The sequence below is a fragment of the Podarcis vaucheri genome, assembly GCF_965113315.1.
Source record: "Podarcis vaucheri genome assembly, chromosome: Z".
In the NCBI taxonomy this organism is placed as follows: Eukaryota; Metazoa; Chordata; class Lepidosauria; order Squamata; family Lacertidae; genus Podarcis; species Podarcis vaucheri.
The window spans coordinates 49,356,069-49,374,660 of NC_138758.1; the positions used below are offsets into that span (position 1 = coordinate 49,356,069).

The 18,592-nt window shown below is 45.5% G+C and overlaps 1 protein-coding gene and 1 long non-coding RNA gene across 4 annotated transcripts in view; one reads left to right on the forward strand and one right to left on the reverse strand.

Annotated features, from left to right (window-relative positions):
• LOC309524438 overlaps positions 1–3,524 on the reverse strand; it is a 25,480-nt gene extending 21,956 nt beyond the window's left edge. Inside the window, exon 1 of the long non-coding RNA XR_014215925.1 lies at positions 2,096–3,524. This is a non-coding gene — a long non-coding RNA (uncharacterized lncRNA). The remainder of the gene's footprint in view (positions 1–2,095) is intronic.
• ODF2 (outer dense fiber of sperm tails 2) overlaps positions 1,885–18,592 on the forward strand; it is a 30,964-nt gene continuing 14,256 nt past the window's right edge. The window contains exons 1-10 of one of the 3 annotated variants that reach the window (XM_082208877.1): positions 1,885–2,005; positions 4,001–4,126; positions 6,757–6,927; positions 8,147–8,337; positions 9,519–9,648; positions 12,399–12,530; positions 14,452–14,526; positions 15,578–15,649; positions 15,820–15,936; positions 17,819–18,004. In XM_082208877.1, the coding sequence (XP_082065003.1) occupies positions 1,895–2,005; positions 4,001–4,126; positions 6,757–6,927; positions 8,147–8,337; positions 9,519–9,648; positions 12,399–12,530; positions 14,452–14,526; positions 15,578–15,649; positions 15,820–15,936; positions 17,819–18,004 (1,311 nt within the window). In that variant the 5' untranslated portion in view covers positions 1,885–1,894. Of the gene's footprint in view, positions 2,006–3,660; positions 3,845–4,000; positions 4,127–6,756; positions 6,928–8,146; positions 8,338–9,518; positions 9,649–12,398; positions 12,531–14,451; positions 14,527–15,577; positions 15,650–15,819; positions 15,937–17,818; positions 18,005–18,592 lie in introns of those variants that run through there. The other 2 variants (XM_082208879.1, XM_082208878.1) reach the window with 2 other exon arrangements.

The window sequence follows — 18,592 nt, forward strand, 5'->3', positions numbered from 1 at the left end:
CTTGTCCTCACTCCCACCCCGAGCAACGCTCCCAAAGTGGGTTTCAATTGCTGCAGCGATCAGATAAATCATATAAGTGGTCTGCCAAGACCACCTGCAATTTCTAAGTCATCCATTGGAGGGAGGGCAAAGAGTGTGGGAAACACCGCTTCAGCTGCTGTGGGACTTCCAAGCCCTATCTTCACTAACCATTGGCCTTGCATATTGTGTCTGACGGGAATTATAGTCCAACCGTACCTGGAAGGGCACACACATGTTCGATGAGGCTGATGGAATTGTAGTCCAAAACATCTATAGGCCAGCAGATTGACAATGGTACATGAGTTAGTTCTCAAGAGATGGGGAAGCTGTGGACTCCCAGCTTTTCAGCATTGGACAGCATGGGCAATGGTTAGTGACTGGGAGTTGTAGTCCAGCAACATCTAGAGGCCCTTTGGGGGGTAAACATACATTAGTCCTTGGTACCTACAGCAGACTGTGCTAATAGCCTAAATATAACTATCTGGGCTTGAGGCTAATAAATGGGTAGTTTGCAAGAAGCACAGAGTTATGTAGATAACAGTATGAATATTCAGTCAGTTGGTTCTGGATTCACTGCTGTAGCTGTGTACTGGAAACAAGAACACTTGCTGTTTTAAATTAGTGGCTTCATTTTATTTTCTAGGTTTTCCCCTTCTTTCAGGAGTGGAGTAATTGTCACAACTCAAAATAACGCATCACCAGAATCTGACACTCTCCTGCTAACTGTATGTAATTGTACCACGTAGCATAAGTTAGCCATAGTGCAAACTTTTAAGAGAGGGTTGTCTCCACATGATGAGGGCAGCAAGAACGGAATGTATGCTAGGCTATATGTATTCATAGATGGTCACTAGGGAAGTTAGCAAAATGCTCTAGCGGTCATTAAATGGAGGCAGGGAATGGCGTTTACATTTTGTGAAGGTATGTACTGAGGTAAGGTACAAACATAGTTTAAGATGTAAAGAGTTTTATATACAGAGTTTCTATTCCAGGCATTCTACTCATAGTTGAAATACAATGTTTTAGATTAATCCTAGAAAAATAAGGGGTATTTAGTTTAGCTTCTGTGTTCCAGAGTATTTCATTGAGTAGTTTTTAAAAAAATGAAATCAAGGTGAGCTGGAGCATGCACAGTTGCTTGATTAGCATATTCTCAAAATCTCTTGGACACACTGCACAAGATCATAAGATGCTCTTTGGAGACAGTGATCTTGTTTGGAGGCAATGCAGTTCACCTGTTAAACCTTAGCATGGGGTGGGAACTTTCGGTCCTCCAGACATTGCTGAATTACAACTCCCACCAGCCCCAGTAAAAATGGCCAGGGATGATAGGAGTTATAGTTCAGCAACATTTGAAGGGATAGAGGTTCCCCACAGCTGCTTTTGCATGATGAGAATAAACAGCAGTGAGCCTGAGACTTGCATGCTCCCCTGCCTTCTGGTCTAGGAATTTGGAAGCTTCTGCAGCTTGATTTGTCATCTAAACTAACAAACTGTGGAGAATTTAAACTATGGCTTGTTCAGAATAAGTCAGCTTCAAACCATGGAGGTGACTTGTTAAAACAAACCATATTTAAACAATCACAGTTAAGTGACACACTAACTATGAACAACATGTTTTTTTTAAAAAGCCACAGTTTCCAGACTCCCTTTAAACTTGTTTTAAATCCCTTTGTACGTTGGCCAGATGGCTATGTGATCAAGTGGGCTTCAAAGTAGTTGCATGTTCCTACCCAACAGAGCTACACGTCCTGGTTTTTTTTTTAATTAAAAAAAACTTGGGTCCAAGGAACAGTTGTTATTTCCAGTCTACTTATTCACAGGTCCTTTTCCATTGTATTGAATGCCCTTTCCCAGTTATCGGAGAAGAACCATGAAGAGCCGCTCCACAACTCCCCCTTTGCACGTCCATGTGGATGAAAATACCCCTGTCCATGTCCATATTAAAAAGGGTCAGAAAACACCACCACCTGCAAAATCCCAGGTATGAGTGTGCAGCTGGGTGTTTGTAGGGGCTCTCTCATGAAGGCCCCAGCCCCCAGAAGCACCAGTGAAAACCCAGCCCTCTTCCTACCTTGCAAAAGAAGAGCAGGCCCAAATGGTTTGTTTGCTTTACTTTGCAGCTCTTGTCACAATGTGTAGATGTAGAAAATTTGCTTTTTTTTTTTTTACTGCTCTGGCTTGTGTTCATGGGTGCCATATCTTCCTGCTGAAAGACTGTTTTTGTTTAGTGCTTCCTTCAAAATCAATACCACTTCCTCCCATTAATACAAATTTCTATTTGAAGTCTTACACATTAATTAAGGAAATAATAGGGGGGGATAGGATGGCAAATGTCATGGCAGGAAGGGGATTTTTTCCAAACTGTGCTGAAATTAACATATTTATCCAGTTTACATTTCATGGTAAACCTAATTTGGTTTGGTTTGCTCCTCTTTGCTAGTGCATAGTCCTTGGTGCACCAGCAGCGGTTTAGTCATGCTGGCCACTTGACTCAGAAATCTGTTTGCGGACAAACTCTGGCTCCCTTGGCCTGAAAAGCGAGTCGAGCGCTACACCCCATAGTTGCCTTTGACTGGACTTAACCGTCCAGGGATCCTTTACCTTTACCTAGTGCATGAAAAAAGCAAACTGTGTTCCTTACCAGGGATGGTGGTTTGCTTTGCTCAAATGACATGTCAGTAAGCTAAGAACAAACCTCGGCTTTATCCATCAAGATTTATGGAGAGCAAAACAAATCAAGAAAGCTGGTTCAGCTAACGCCGAGCTATTGATTTGTTTCTCCCTAGTGCTTGTGGGGAGAGGAATAGTGGGTGCAATGAACTCATGCCCTGTAAACCATCCACTGTCTGGCAACTTGGGTACTCCAAACCAGCAGAAACGGTGGAACCTATGCATTTCCCATGGAGAATGAAAATTGTATAATTCCTTAAAAACGTTACACCCCACAGCTAAAGAGCAAACCAGCAGCTAATTAATCAAAATCAGTAAGCCCACAACTTAGGTGAGGGGTTACATTCTGGGGATCACACCTAAAGTCAAAATTGTGTATAGTCAAAAACCCATTAGGTTCAATGATGGGTGGGATTACCAAAGTCATTTTTCCTGGAACCCCACCTACTTTCTGCCCCTTTTAAATTTAATTTATTTCAGCCCCCATGTGTGTAAAGTTGAACATGCACAAGTTAAATGTGTGTATGTTGTGGGCTTTAATTAACAGAGCTGCCAAAATGGGTGCAGTTGAGTTGAGTTTAATGCCCTTTCAATTTTAGCACATTCTCATGCCCAAAGCACCTTGTTGACTCTTTCTTAACACATGCAAATATTGTGGGCCACAGGAGAATTGTAATTTCATCTAGTCATGTGAAACACCTTCTGTTGTCTTTCTAAGAGTTGGTGTCTTGTCTGCGATTCTGTTGTCTACATACATGTGTTTTGGCCCGAGGCCTTTCAGCAGTAAAGGTCACTTTCAATGATGTATCACAGCCTACCCATTCTTCAGGTTCCTGGTAAGTCCTGTAGTAGGTGGCCCGGGGATCAGATGCAGAATCATGTGTTTCCAATTCACAATCAGTACTTTGCTGCAGCTGTGACCTAAATCTTTCCTACCATACACTAGATCTAATCTTCCCAGGGTAACTAAGGCCCACCTTGCATCATAAGAGACTAAGAGACATGATGATGTCATAATGATCCTGACTGACAAAGAATAAAGCTGCTTTCAGGGGTACCATACTCCTCGCTATGCGGTACCTATATTTCTTTTTCCTGAGCATGGTTACTGAGACTGCACTGTGATGTAGAATGTGAAGCCGTTTTCGTGGTACAGTTTGTTGGAATAGTTTTGTTGGGGGCTTCCAGTTTCGTTGCACAAATTTTAGGGGTGGAAGTAATCTCAGCAAGTGTTTCGGGCAACTAAAACAGTACTTCTCTCTCTCTCTCTCTCCCTTTCCCCCTCTCTGCTCCCCCATCCTCACAGCAAAAGCACAAGCAGAAAATGAAAGGGGATACCGTGAATGTGCGCCGCAGTGTTCGAGTAAAAACCAAAGTCCCCTGGATGCCCCCAGGCAAAACATCTTGCCGAGAGTCATCATACAAGTGGGAGGTAGGACAGCTGCTGTTTCTTTTGCAGCCTAATAACAGGCCTTTTCAGAAGCTGAACTGTGAAGAAATTGATGCTCGGTCATAGAGCACATAGAGCACATGCTTTGTGTGCGGAAGGTCCCAGGTGGGCTGAAGCTTTCCTGGCTGAAATCGTATAGAGCAGAGGTTTTCAACCTTTTTGAGTTCATGGCTCTCTTGACCAACTACATTCTTCCTGCGGCTCCCCTGTGGGGAAAGACGCTCAGAGCCTCAGAATTCCAGTTATGTCACCCCTTGCCCCTTGGAGACTGGCCCAAGGTGAACATGAGGCCAGCACCTTACCTTGGAAGACAGCAGTGGCATTCCCAGCATCAAGGGCCGGTGGACTGGCTTGCTGGGCTCCCTTGTCCGCTAACTTGTTTACTCCGAGACCGCCTCAGCTCCTGGCAACCAGCACCCTCTGGCCAGCCCCAGGAGCACCATTCACTTGTGGAGATTGTAGCCAAGAACATTGCAGCAAACAGTTGTGCAAGTCTTTGGGCATCAGAAAAGGTAGGGAAGGAAAGAGGGACAGAGGCCAGTGTTGCCTGCGGCACCCCTGACCATCATTCAAGGCATTCCAGGGTGCCATGGCACACTGGTTGAAAACATAGAGCATGTTGGGCAGTTCTGAGCTAGGTGGACTAGTTAACTGTCTGTCTCTGTATAAGGCAGCTTTTCATGTTGGCCACCTTGCCAACAGTTATTATTTATTAAAAATTTTATACTGCCCTCCATCCAAGGATCACAGGGCGGTTTGCCGTATAAAAACAAAAAAATACATAACATAAGAAATGAAAACAATAACTCTTCCCATTGTTGCCCTGTTTAAAAGGCCATAGATGGTTTAATCAGCCAAAGGCCTGATTATAGAGGAATGTTTTTGCCCGACACCTAGTTGAGTCTCTGGCTTCCCATGCTCGGGAGCTGAATGTACCCACCCCCAGGATTTCCCCCAGGAAGAGCTTGGGAATGAGCCTTGGGTTCTTAAAAGAGACGTTTGCTTTTATGAAAGTGTTGTTCTTGTTTTTAATATATAGAACAAAAAACTAATTAAAATAAATCAATGGGTTATAACTTCCTGTGGTATACGGCCACAGGGAGCATTAATGGCTACGAATAAGATCCATTTATTTTGGTACATGGGTTTGAGGATCATGAAAAGACAATGGAATTGTTTGACAATTTGGGGGGGTCTAGGTCTGTATTTTGGGACAGGAGGGTGAATCTTCAATGCAAATGCTTTGGTATGAAAATATTCTTGCATTGTGATGGGGCATTCCCTTTCCCTTACGAAGTGTAAAGGAGATGAAGGTTTGTGACAGCCACCATAATCTTCAAGACTCTGGTTCAGGCATGGAGCTTCTGTGCTCCATCTGCTCCCCTTGCACCCTGCTTGCCCTGGGTGCAAGAAAACTACTTAACTGAGATTAAAAAGTTAGCAGTAACCAAGTAAATTCAGCAGTAATAACTATTGAGATATAGAAAATGAGAAAATGAAAAGATAGGGATTAATTAGAATATGTAGTGGAAAAGAAAATCATGAAGTGAACCGTGGAAAGGCAGGGGGATGTCAAAATTAAATGTGTATTTGGATCATCATTCAGTGTTCTTACTGTAAAATGAAAATGATAGACTTCTCTGCGACCCCCTCTTTAGGGAGATGGGGCTCATTCGAATGGTCCAGCTCTTCCATGTAATGGATCCAAAGGGTTTCCAGGGAGTGGTAGGGGATGTTTTATCCCATGTTGATGGCCTTTCAGCTGATTCCCTGGTGGTCTGCTGGAATGTGGAGTTCACCAGGGCTGTCGACTGTCTGGCTCTGAAGTGTCCTCTCCCAATTGCATGGGTCCTGGACAGTCCCATGGTTTTCCCCAGAGCTGAGGGCAATGAGGCAATCGCTGAGACGGTTAGAGCACGGTTAGACAGAACTACTGTTTTGGAGGACAGGGGGAGGGTGGGTGTGGAGGACTCCCTGGTCCTGAATGGGTTAACTGTGCCCCTGAAGGACCAGGTGTACAATCTGGGAGTCATGTTGGACTCACAGCTGTCAGTGGAGGCACAGGTCAGTTCTGTGTCCAGGGCAGCTGTCTACCAGCTCCATCTGGTACGTAGGCTGAGACCCAACCTGCCCGCCGACTGTCTCACCAGAGTGGTACATGCTCTGGTTGACTCCTGCGTGGACTACTGCCATGTGCTCTACCTTTGAAGGTGACTTGGAAACTACAACTAATCCAAAATGTGGCATCTAGACTGGTGAATGGGAGCGGCCACTGGGACCATATAACATCGGCCCTAAAGGATCTTCATTGGCTCCCAGTGCGTTTCAGAGCACAATTCAAAGTGTTGGTTGTTGTTGTTGTTTAGTCGTGTCCGACTCTTCGTGACCCCCTGGACCAGAGCACGCCAGGCACTCCTGTCTTCCACTGCCTCCCGCAGTTTGGTCAGACTCATGCTGGTAGCTTCGAGAACACTGTGTTGGTGCTGATTTTTAAAAACAGGTTTTTAAGAATAGTTTGTTGTTGTTGGGTTGTTTTTTTTAAAAAAATCCTCTCATGAGAGGAAAGGTGTAAGAAGCAAAATAACAGCCTCTGTCCCATCCTCCTCAATCAGGGACCAACCCATCGCCTGGAAATAACTCCTCCAGATTCAGATAAGTTACTGTCAGTGCTCCGCTTGAGTGATCTTTCAACAGACGAGGAGGACGCCATTCACTGCAAAATGGACAAGTACGAGAAGAAGATAGGGAGCTTAATGAACGTGGTGGGCACCTTGAAAAATGAGGTGAGGCGGTCAGAGTTGAGTTGATATTTCTTCTTCTTCCAACATGTTTAGAATTCACGTTTGGAATTTTGTAGAAAATGATGTGGCACAGCCCCCTTGTAAAACATTTTGTGGTGTCAGGGTGAATTGTGTGAAGATTTTTGCCCCATCCTTCTGCCAGCCAATTTCATTGTTGAAACCTGAGTCTGAAGAGGAAAGAGAGGAAACAGGGAACCTTTGGGACTCCTTATGTTGCTGGATTCCAATCCCATTATCCTTAACCACTGGCCATTCTGGCTGAGAGCAATGTGAGTTGGGCATCTGGAGGGTCTCAGGTTCCCCACCCCACCTTTTCTGCCTTTTTTTTTTACCCTGTTTAAAAAAGACAACAGAGAACAAGAAAAGGTGCCTGATGACAAGTTTTCCAAAGCTAGCAGAACGAAACAGCTGTAGCAAAATTAGCAGGCTTCTATTAATAGGATTGGGATGTGGGTGGCACTGTGAGTTAAACCACAGAGCCTAGGACTTGCCGATCAGAAGGTTAGTGGTTCGAATCCCCGCGATGGGGTGAGCTCCTGTTGCTCGGTCCCTGCTCCTGCCAACCTAGCAGTTTGAAAGCACATCAAAGTGCAAGTAGATAAATAGGTACCACTCCGGCGGGAAGGTAAACAGCGTTTCCATGCACTACTCTGGTTCGCCAGAAGCGGCTTAGTCATGCTGGCCACATGACCCGGAAGCTGAACGCCGGCTCCCTCGGCCAATAAAGCGAGATGAGCACCACAACCCCAGAGTTGGCCACGACTGGACCTAATGGTCAGGGGTCCCTTTACCTTTATTAAGAGGATTATTGACTTGCTCTTCATGTTCAGTAATGGCTACCATGTAAATTGGTATAACGTGTGTTTCCCTGTTCAGTTGACATCCTCCAAATTTCAGCCCTGTAAGAATTAAGACCTGGGGGCATTTAGTCTAGACGCTACGGTACGTTGTAACAATGGAACAGCTCCAAGTTCAGGGGTTCCGTTCAGGTGACCAGTTCTCACTTTCTGCATTATTAGAGCCCTCCTTCCTGTTGGGCAAAGCAGAATTTGTTCCACTTTGAATGGGCTGGATGAATGGGCAGAATTGTGATATTTCCTCTTTTACTAAAATCTTGCTAAATTTGTTGGCCAAAGTGTTTTTATTTTCTGATATATTGTGGGTGAAATTTTTTTCTCTCTCTCTCTGTTGAATTTGTTAGATGTGTCCTCAGATCTGTCCTCAGATCAAAATGCCAAAGCGGGATGATGGGCGATGTGTGGCTAAGCGTCTCCTTGAAGAGCAAAAGGAAGAGCTGGACGAGGTCACGCAGGAACTGGTGGAGACAGAGCATGAGAACACTGTTCTCCGGCGCAATATTGAACGTATGAAGGAGGAGAAAGACCTTAGCATGTAATTAAGCTTTTGACCCTTCCTATCTCTGTATATCACTGGGTTTGGGAGAGCAGCTGTGGGCAAAGCCCATGGCCCTTTACAATTTACAGGTGGTTGTGGTCATGCAGGAGTGGGTTCTTATTCTCTCTTTTGAAGCAGGGTTATGATTTTTACACTTGGCCTCTTTCGTTGGGAGCAGCCTCTGTCTGCTTCAGCGTAGCAGGGCTTTCTTGGAATAACTGATCTGAACCATTGCAACCAAATATCCCTGACATAGCCAAGATTCAGCAGTCTGGGTGGAAGCCGCTGAAAATGGCAACCGTAATTTATGCATTGTTACTCCTCCACCTCTACTGTGGGGCCTGTGTCAAACCAGGGGAAATGCCCCCATTTGTCCCAGACAAGTGCTCATAAGCACCAGCAGAACTGTCAGTAGAGGGTCAGACTTCTCATGATAGACTGCAGCTCCTGGGCAGCTAAGAGCATTTGGGGGATGTGGTGTGACCTATGCCTTCTGCTGTTGTTGTAATTATGTTGTTCAGGTTCAGTCTAAACATGTGGCAGAATCCTGAGTTGATAGGCTGTGCTTCTTCATGGTGAGAGGCAAGGAATTCTATGACTTTAAGTACCTCCTTGGGATGCGGGTGGCACTGTGGTCTAAATCACAGAGCCTAGGGCTTGCTGATCAGAAGGTCGGCGGTTCGAATCTCTTCAACGGGGTGAGCTCCCGTTGCTCAGTCCCAGCTCCTGCCAACCTAGCAGTTCAAAAGCACGTCAAAGTGCAAGTAGTTAAATAGGTACCGCTCCGGCAGGAAGGTAAACAGTGTTTCTGTGCACTGCTCTGGTTTGCCAGATGCGGCTTAGTTATGCTGGCCATATGACCCGGAAAAACTGTCTGCGGAAAAACTGTCTGCGGACAAATGTCGGCTCCCTTGGCCAGTAAAGTGAGATGAGCGCAGCAACCCCAGAGTCGTTCGCGACTGGACTTGTCAGGGGACCTTTACCTTTACCTGTTTACCTCCTTATAATTGTTTCAAGATTCCTTATACGTTTAAAACTGGCACATCAGGGGCGCAATCTCCAGCCTAGTGTCTTTTCTAGCCTTTTTTTTACAAGGCATAGGGGATTTAATAAAATTTAGGTTAAAAAATGAATAAATAATAATAATATTTGAAGATTAACACATTATTCCTTTCCAGACTTCAGAAGCGGCACTTGATGCACGAGAAAGAATGCTTGATGTCTAAGCTAGTGGAGGCTGAGCTGGATGGAGCAGCTGCCGCCAAACAGATTAAGGCCCTGAAGGACGCTATCTGCAAACTAAAATCTGTATGTGCCAGTCCAGAGTAGTGCATAGAAGCAGCTTTTCAAAAGGTGGTGGTTGGGAGCATCCCCAAGGAGGAGCAGGCGGTTTCAGTGGGGAGTCTGGTGGCTTGCCTTGGTCTCTTGATTGGGAAAAGAGCAAAAGTGCGGCAGCCTGCTCCCCTGGCTGTTCCCGGGTGGTGTTGCTTAAGCTTGTCTAGATGTAAAAGGAAGATGAGGTGGTAACACGACATTGTGCACCACTTCAGAGTGCAGGGGGAGGTTGGAGCCCCCGGAAAACAGTTCTGCTCATGAGACAGGGCATCCCTTGTGTCTTGGTTCTCTTTTTCTCCTGATGCAGCCACTCCCACTCCAGAAATCCTATCCAGAGCACTGGGTGGACCCTCCTGAACAATACAGGACCTGGCAGGGGAAACCGAAGGGAGAGTTGTAGGCCTGGGTGACATATTGATATATTGCTCAGGGCTGGTATGAGAGGGAGACCACGTGGATGAAACCGATGCCTCCTCTGCTACCAGCACCCAGCATGCTGAGGGGGAAACAAACTGCGGCTGGGCGTTGGAGGCAGAGGGACTCCAAAGCGGAGGCTGTTTCACCAGTGATATACCATCAGGTGAAACTGTCATCGTGGTCTCTTCCTCTCACCGGCAGAGGGAGAAACAAGCTGCATCAGCGAGGCATGATATAGCTTGTTCCTCCCTTTGCTTCCTTAAACTGCTTGGCTGAAGCGTGCGCCTCTGCCCTCGCCTCAGCCAATCCGTTTTACGGAGCCCCTGACCTGTCACCGGCTCACACAAGCCAGGACTGGTGGGGGCTCTGTTATGTGCTCTCCAGCTATGAGAGCCTCATTTCGGCTCCTGCTTGCACGTGAGTAGGAGCATGATCGCGGCTGTTCAGATGGGGAGGTGCGGGCTCCATCACAGTTCTCCACTCGGGTGCATGGCTGTGTTCCCGTTAACGGAGATGTTGAAAGGAGCTCCCACTTGCCTGTTAGACTTGTCCCCAGCTCCATTAGACTCTCCCCCGCCCCGCCTTGTGGATTTAGCCCAGAAGGGTGAGCTGTGTCTTTCTTCTCAGGGTGAACAACCATCCCACAAAGAGGCAGCGTGCCTGAGGGAGCTTTACAAAGGACCCCTCAAGGTTCCTGTTGCTCCCTGTTGGAGCTTGCACAGCCCACTGCGGGCAGGAGCCTTTCCACCCTCCAGCTGATCAGCAGGCTGGGGCCAGTTGCATTAACCTCATCCTGTGAGGTGCTGGAGTCCAAAGCGCCTCAGCTGCCGCGGTGAGAGCTGCTGCAGTTTCGTCCAGCGTCTCACCGGCTGGGGCCAGTATAGCTTCTTTCAACATTGCAGTTTATTACCAAGTAGAGTTGTTTGGGTGTTGGAAACCTAACATCACCCAGCCCTAGAGAGTTGGCAAAAATTGCTTCATCTCCTCTTTTTGTTTTCAAATGCCACTGCTGGTTCTGAACTGCTTCAGCTGAAGGAAGGACATCTGATTTCTGAAGGCACCTGTGGATTCAATTCAATAAGTTTTGAATCATCTGCTCCCTTCCCTGTTTTATTAAACAACTGCAAATAGATACACATCAAGGAGGGGGGTTCAGTCCCAGCCCTTTACCTGCTGTGCTGGTCTTTACAGTGTAGTTTTTTTATTTGAGGAAGGGGGAGCCCCAAGCATATGATTTCTCCTCTTCTCATCCATCCTTCCACCTTGTTCTTATGTGTGTACAAACCAGACCCTCACAAATGAAGGCACCATGCTTCCTACATAATGTGTGTGTGAGGGGGGGGGCGACCTCTTTAGCTTCCGGGGCCAGATCCTTATCAGGAAGGGACTGAGAGAGGCAAGTCTTGCAAGCAAAGGAGGGAACTTCTCCATTGCTCTGACTTTGCTTGGAACTAGGAACTTAGAAGGGAAGAAAGGTGAGATTTGCAAAAGCCTTTCAAGTACCCAGTCTCAAGCTCCCACCTTTGATCCTGCTGCTTAGGCTGTGTGATCCTGTTCCCATTACAGCAGCAACAGAAGATTAAACTTTGTCCTCCTGCCTATTAGCTGATGTCACAAGCGATGCCAGCTGATGGGTAGATGGGCACAGTTTGTGGAAAAACTTGTGGCAAGCATGGTTTGAGTTAAAACCTGGCCAAGCTAAATTGTGCTCCTTGCATGGATGTAACAGTGGACTGCAGCACTTCAGTATCTCTTCTGGTTCTCAAGATCCATATTAATATGGGTGCTAATTCCTTCTAGGAAACTGCCCTGCTGATTTCATTGACAGCAGAGGACACTGTTTAGTTTCCGGTGTAAGAGTCAACTTTTGTAGGTGAAATTGGGATAAGTTGGAGCGAAATGTCTTGGCGCTTGCTCTACACCCACAGTTCTCAATAACTGTGTGTACTAAAAAATAATAATTTCCAAGTACAGACTTGGCTTCCTAATTAAACAGTGGCATCTCTTTATTCAATCCTACATCTTTAATCAAGTTATGAATTGATCAGTTAATATCTGCAGCTTTGCTCTGCTAATCGTAGATTTCACAGTAGGTGAGGTGGCAAATGTAAAGCACTGTGCAACAACTTTATTTTTAAGTACTTGAATAGCAGAAATAGTGGATCTTTCTGCCATCCAAAACTTGCCCTGAAGCTGTTTACACATGTAGCTGGCAAAGCCTTGTTGAATAAAGATTTGGAAGCTGTACTGCTGGATAGCAAATCTGATAGCCTTGGCTTTGGTTTTTTCCCCCTTCCTCCCCCCAGGAGAAGAACATGACTGTCTCGGACATCAACACACTTACTAGACAAAAAGAACTGCTGTTGCAGAAGTTAGGTACTTTTGAGGAAACCAACCGTACGCTCCGAGACCTGCTTAGAGAGCAACATGGTCGAGAGGTGAGTGAGTACTGAAACACCTGCTCTTTGGTACTGATTCCTATTTTTCTTTGGACTCGACCTAAAGAACTGTGCATAGCAAATATGCCTGCTAGTAGTTTTGCACAGACAGGGTAAATTCCTCTCTGGTTCTCAAAATCTGCTTATGCAAAAGGAAGTGCATCTTTAGGAAGCTGTCTTCTACTGAGTAGGCCTACTGGTACATCTGACTCGTCTCCCTCAGGGGTAGCTATTGTGGTGCCTCTAGAATCTAGATCAGGGGTCTGCAACCACAAGCGGCCCACTGTGGTTGCTTAACCAGCCCACGAGCTGCCCCTGAACCGAGCCGCCCATTTGGCGAGTCCCTGCATGGCACCGGAAATCACGTCTGCACAGACACCGGAAATCGCTGTTGAACCAGCTCTTTCTAGCCCTAGCTGTCGTGGCCAGTGGTCAGGGTTTGGTGGCCATTGTGGTCCAGCATCATGTGGAGAATTGTGGGTTCCCTATCCCCACCCTGAGTCATCAGATTTTGTGACCCCATTTTGATGCAGTGCATATACACAAGGTGTAGAGCAGCCCTTCCGTGTGACGGAAGGATTTGGATTACATTTTCTGCGTTATGATTGCGTTTGACTATCTGGTATGTTACACCAGAGAATCCTAAACTGGTCCAAGAAAACACAAATTTTCTGATCAAAATATCTAGGCAGATTGCAGTGCTGATCATTCTCACAGTCAGCTTGAAGTGTCTTGGATCGCTTGTTTTATGTTTGCAAAAAGCACAAATCTGAAGCTGGGATATTTTTGGTAGGGAGCATGGTGATGACGGGTGACCTTATGGTTAAACAGCAAGGGAAAGGAATGCAGAGCACAAGGCTTTTCCTTTCCTGCGCGCAGCTTTCGTGAACTTGCGTGTGCACATTTTTGAGGTAGTAGCTGTTCGAAAACACAAATGGCAAGTCTTTTGGGATTCAACATGTGGCACCAGATGCCACCTAAACTTAAATGTGCAATTGGCAAGAGAAATGGTTACAGCAGGGGTAGCCAACATGGTGCTTCCCCCATTTTTCTGGACTCCAATTCCTGTTGTGCCTGAATATGGGCCACTCTAGTTTGACAGCTACTAGAGGGCACCGTCTTGGCTATCTCTGGGTTACAGTTAATACAGTACTTCCTGCTTTCTATACTCTCCCCCTAGGAATGGCCACCTCAATTTTTCCATGGTGCCCTTAAGACTAAATTACCCTTTCCCAACTTTCAAAGAAGATTTTATGATTGTGTGTGGTGTTGAATTGTATTTCTTTAATTTGCTGTTTTCATTTCATTTCTTTAATTTGCTGTTTTCATTTCTGATTGCTTTAGAATAATCTTGGAAGCTCTTTAATCAAAAGGGCTGCCTATTAGTCTCCTGTATACTGTAGTAATAACACACAGACGCAATTTTGCTTATTTTGTACACCACTGTAGTGTTTCATACCATTAGGTTTGCTAGCATTAGGGAAAGGGGCACAAAGCGATAGTTTTCTTTTCCTTTTCTTTTCTTTCTTTAAAATTTTTTATTAGGTTTTACAATTTAAATTTATCATAGTCACATAAATCATATAAAAACAAAATTCAAGCAACCCATTTCCCCCCCACCCCCGACTTCCCTCAACTTCCTCTTTCTGGCTTTTTGTACATACAATACTACTGCTTACATTATGTTATCTTAACTTTGTGGTCTTTTATTTACATATATTCTCATTACTATCATTTTATATCATTACGATATACCGTAGTTTTCTTTTTGGTGCAGAAGTCAGTGACACACAGACCCCTTTCAGAAGCAACACCATCATTGCTCTGCAAAAGCCAGCCCTGTAGGAAAAGGGTTGGATTATTTTTTTAAAAAAACCATCCTTTTTGGTTTCTTCCTCTCTCTCTTTAACACTTTCTGCAGAAAGACTCTCAGAAGTTGGCTGAGCAGCAGGCGCAACTAATGAAGAGGCTTACTGAAGCTGATGCTGAAAAAGCGGTAAATATTTGCCAGAAATTCGCTCTCTGTGTTTCTTGCCTATATATTGAAGGAACTTAAGATTATGTTTTTGAAACAAAATGCTGGGTTCTTGCCTGCGGACAAAGTGCTGGGCCTGAAGCAGGAAAACCAGGTTGCCCTGGAGGTGCAACTGGAGCATTAGTTTTCTAATGAAGAAATGGCACTTGCCTCAGTTCCTTGATCTGTAAAATGGGGGAAATAATCCACCTGGGGCTGTTATAAGGACAATTGAGGACCAGTTCATCAATTAACATACATCTCTTGTAAACAGTCCCCAGAGGGAAATGAATCTTTGTTCAGTTCTTCTGCCTCATGAAGCTTTTTATTATTTTTGTTACAGGTGATTCTCAGCTTACATGGGGGTTATGTTCCAGGGTAAAGCAAAAATCATGTATAGGGAAAATGCATTGGGTTCAATGGCAGGTGGGATTGTGAAATTCCCCCCACCTCCCGGCCACCCGAAGTTCTGCACCCTTTCTATAAATTTTTATTTATTTATATTTGCACACAAGTCAAGCATGTGTTAGTTGCAAGTTACCTTTACGTATTTCAATTAGTTATCCACCCTTCATCATAGGCTCGTTGGGTTGGGTTACATCAACGTTTAGAAATGGAGCCTCAGTTTGCTCACTTTCCTGTTTCTTCCTTTACTTTGCTGTTGCGTCTGTTAGATTATAAGCCAGCAGTAAGGGCAGCTTTGTAAACAAGTGCAAAACAGTTACTTGCCCGCAAAAGAAAATTAATAATACTAGCCTGCTTTTCCGGGGGCGGGGGTGGAGTGTTCCATCCCTCCAGCAGCCTGCTTCATTTCTGTGCTGGGCACAGGGGAGGAAGAAGCCCTCTGGGACTCCACCACCGGCCCACTCCGTGGCCTACATGGGGTTCCTTCTCGCCTACCAGGCTAGTACTTAAATACAAGATTGAAGTTGGGGTTGCTTGGTTGTTGCAGTTGTTGCACATCACCAAGGAAATTTTGAACACTTGACAAATAATTACTATCGTCAACCACTGTGGGCTCTCTGTTTTGCAGCAACTGGTAAAAAAACTGCAAGAGAAAGAAAAAGAAGTTGATGATCTAATGGTTCAGATACAGACGGAAAAGGTAAGTTTTTTTCCAGAGGCATTTTATGCTGTGAGATGATGATGATGATTTATTTCTACCCTGCCCATCTGGCTGGGAAATGTCTACCTGGCTTCCCAGTGAAATTGGGGGGCAATAGGGTGAAGAAATCATCTTATGGACCTGTTTCCCTCCCTGCTCCCTTCTTTTAGGACCAAGCAAAGACCGCATCTGAACTCTCCAAATCCATGGAAGCCGTGAGGGGCCACCTGCAGGCACAGCTGCGCAACAAAGAAGCTGAGAATAACCGCCTGCAGATCCAGATCCGGGTACAGTACCTTTGTGATATTGAGCAAACAGTGCCTAGTGCTCTACAGTCAGCCAGATGAAGTGGTACAGTGGACTTCTCAGGTTGGGGGGTGGAGGAATACAATTATTATTTTAATGTTCCTTTGAATGGTTTGTGCGGTTTTAAGTTAGTACACTAAGAGGAAGACTGTGCAGAGTTTTTCCTCTGGTATGTGGTCACTTACTATGTGCAGAGGGCTTTTAACAGAGGAGCGCATTCGAAAGAAAAGTGTCACTACCTCTCTGGCACAGTCCAAAGTGGTACAGTTTATTCTGCCATCACAAAATTCAGCCACCTCATTTTGCTGCACGTTTAGACTAGGCCCTAGTTCAGAATAGATTGTAGTGAATGAGGGGATGGGGGCATGGCATTGGGTCACACACAGAATTCTATGCATTCTGCAAACAGGGGGACGGGCCATTTATTCCAGCAGGGGTATGGTTAACTTTTCGATGAATGGAAGCAGTTTGCTACGTTCCATGAATACAGTCACATTGTGGCCCAACTTGCACCCCAGTTTCCCCAGACTCTATGCATACCACACCCAATAATTAAATTCTAAAACCTGGATTTTGCAGTGCCCTCGTGGAATTCATTTATTCATGTGAGTTGAGCTTTGCCCAGGCTCTGGAAGCCCTGTCTTTTTTCTCAAAGTGATGGTCTCAGAACGAGGAAGTTGTTTCAGACAAAAGGGAGCCTCTTAAAATAGTGCCTACTGCCTGCTGTTTTTATAAGTTCTTATATTAGAAGTAATTCATAAAAAAACTGCCCAGTTAAACAGTGGTTCTTTCGTATTTCTATGTAGGACAGTACTTAGCTAGATGTACCATTGGTCTCACTCAGTTTACTTGTGCTTCCCAGGCTGATGGATGCTTCCTGTCCTGTCCTACTTATAAACTTTTAGCTGGTGTTTTTTCTGCTAAAGAATCCAGTAGTAGTTTCTTGAGCCACTTTGGTCTTTAGGTTTATTAAATTTGTGGATCACTTCCCGCTAAAAGGTCCTGAAGCAAGAAAAATAGGATAGAATAATAAAATTACAGAAACAGACATATCATGAATGACAATATATATAACAATATAATTTTAAGGGATGTGGGTGGCGCTGTGGGTAAAACCTCAGTGCCTAGGACTTGCCGATCGCATGGTCGGCGGTTCGGATCCCCGCGGCGGGGTGAGCTCCCGTCATTCGGTCCCAGCTCCTGCCCACCTAGCAGTTCGAAAGCACCCCTAAGTACAAGTAGATAAATAGGGACCGCTTTATAGCAGGAAGGTAAATGGCGTTTCCGTGTGCTGCGCTGGTACAGGCTCGCCAGAGCAGCTTCGTCACGCTGGCCACGTGACCCGGAAGTGTCTTCAGACAGCGCTGGCCCCTGGCCTCTTAAGCGAGATGGGCGCACAACCCCAGAGTCGGTCACAACTGGCCCGTACGGGCAGGGGTACCTTTACCTTTATAATATCATTTAGGTCAGAAGTAGGGAAAGAAGGGTACAGAAACTTGGGGTTCTACAGTGGTTCTGCATCTGTTCTAGCATCCTGCCCCAGAGCAGTGGTTTGCCCCAGATCCTCCAGAATAAATAGACAGACAGCTAGAGATTATAGTAGAAACTTTAGGTGGTAGGAATAAGTGCGAAGAAAGGGGTGACAGAACACATCTTCCTTCTATATACCAACTGAGAAAAAGATGCAGAACTAAGACTGTGTACAGCTAGTTTTACTAGGTCTTTGGATAGTATAAGACTGGCCTGAGACATTTCTCTATGTTGCCTTGCTCTGCTCTCAGCTCTTGCAGGGAGGAAAAGTTAGTCTTTGGCTGCCTCACCCGCAATTAATTTCTTCACGTACCCTGATTGCCTTCCTTTCAGAATCTGGAGCGTGTTGCAGCTCAACACAAGGCAGAAGTGGAAAATATCATGGAACAGCTGAAAGAGCTGAAGACGAAGACTGAGCGTGACAAGGACGCCCTGAAGAATGCAATCAAGGCCCAGAAAGAGCGAGCGGAGCGCAGCGAGGAGTATGCAGATCAACTGAATGCCCAGCTGGCAGAAAAGGTGATGGTTGCTCTGGTGCCTCCATGCCAGGGCATCGCTTACTATTGGGCCAAAGTTTTGTGGAGTGGCCTCCCCACACCATTAATTTTTTTCATTTGAGGACACCAGCAATAAGGACGGAAGCATGTTACCTGGGAGCTCCCCATAGGCTTATGTACTTCTTCCCCATCTTCTTCTTCCTTCTGTTCTTCTCACCTTCCCTTCCTGTCCAACATTAATATGGCTTAGTGTTATGATGCACTGGAGATAAATGACAACTGTGGTTAGTTCTCAACCAAAACAGCTTTTAATTCTTGATCTAAAGCAAGGTATAATCAAAGTCATCGCTGCAGATGTAACTCTGTGTCACCCTTGTGAAAGCTGAAAAGGAAAAGAAGGGGAGAATCTGCAAAGGGAATGAGCATGCTGTTGACCACTTAACTTGGTTAGGACATTGAGGAGCATTTGATCTGTATTGGGCTTGCCTTGATCTTCTAGGCTTGGCTTTGGCTGAAGGTGGCTAGAAGTACAGGGCTGTTGTGAAAGTCTACAGTGGACCCTCCGGATACGAACTTAATTCGTTCTGGGGGTCCTTACGTATCCCGAAAA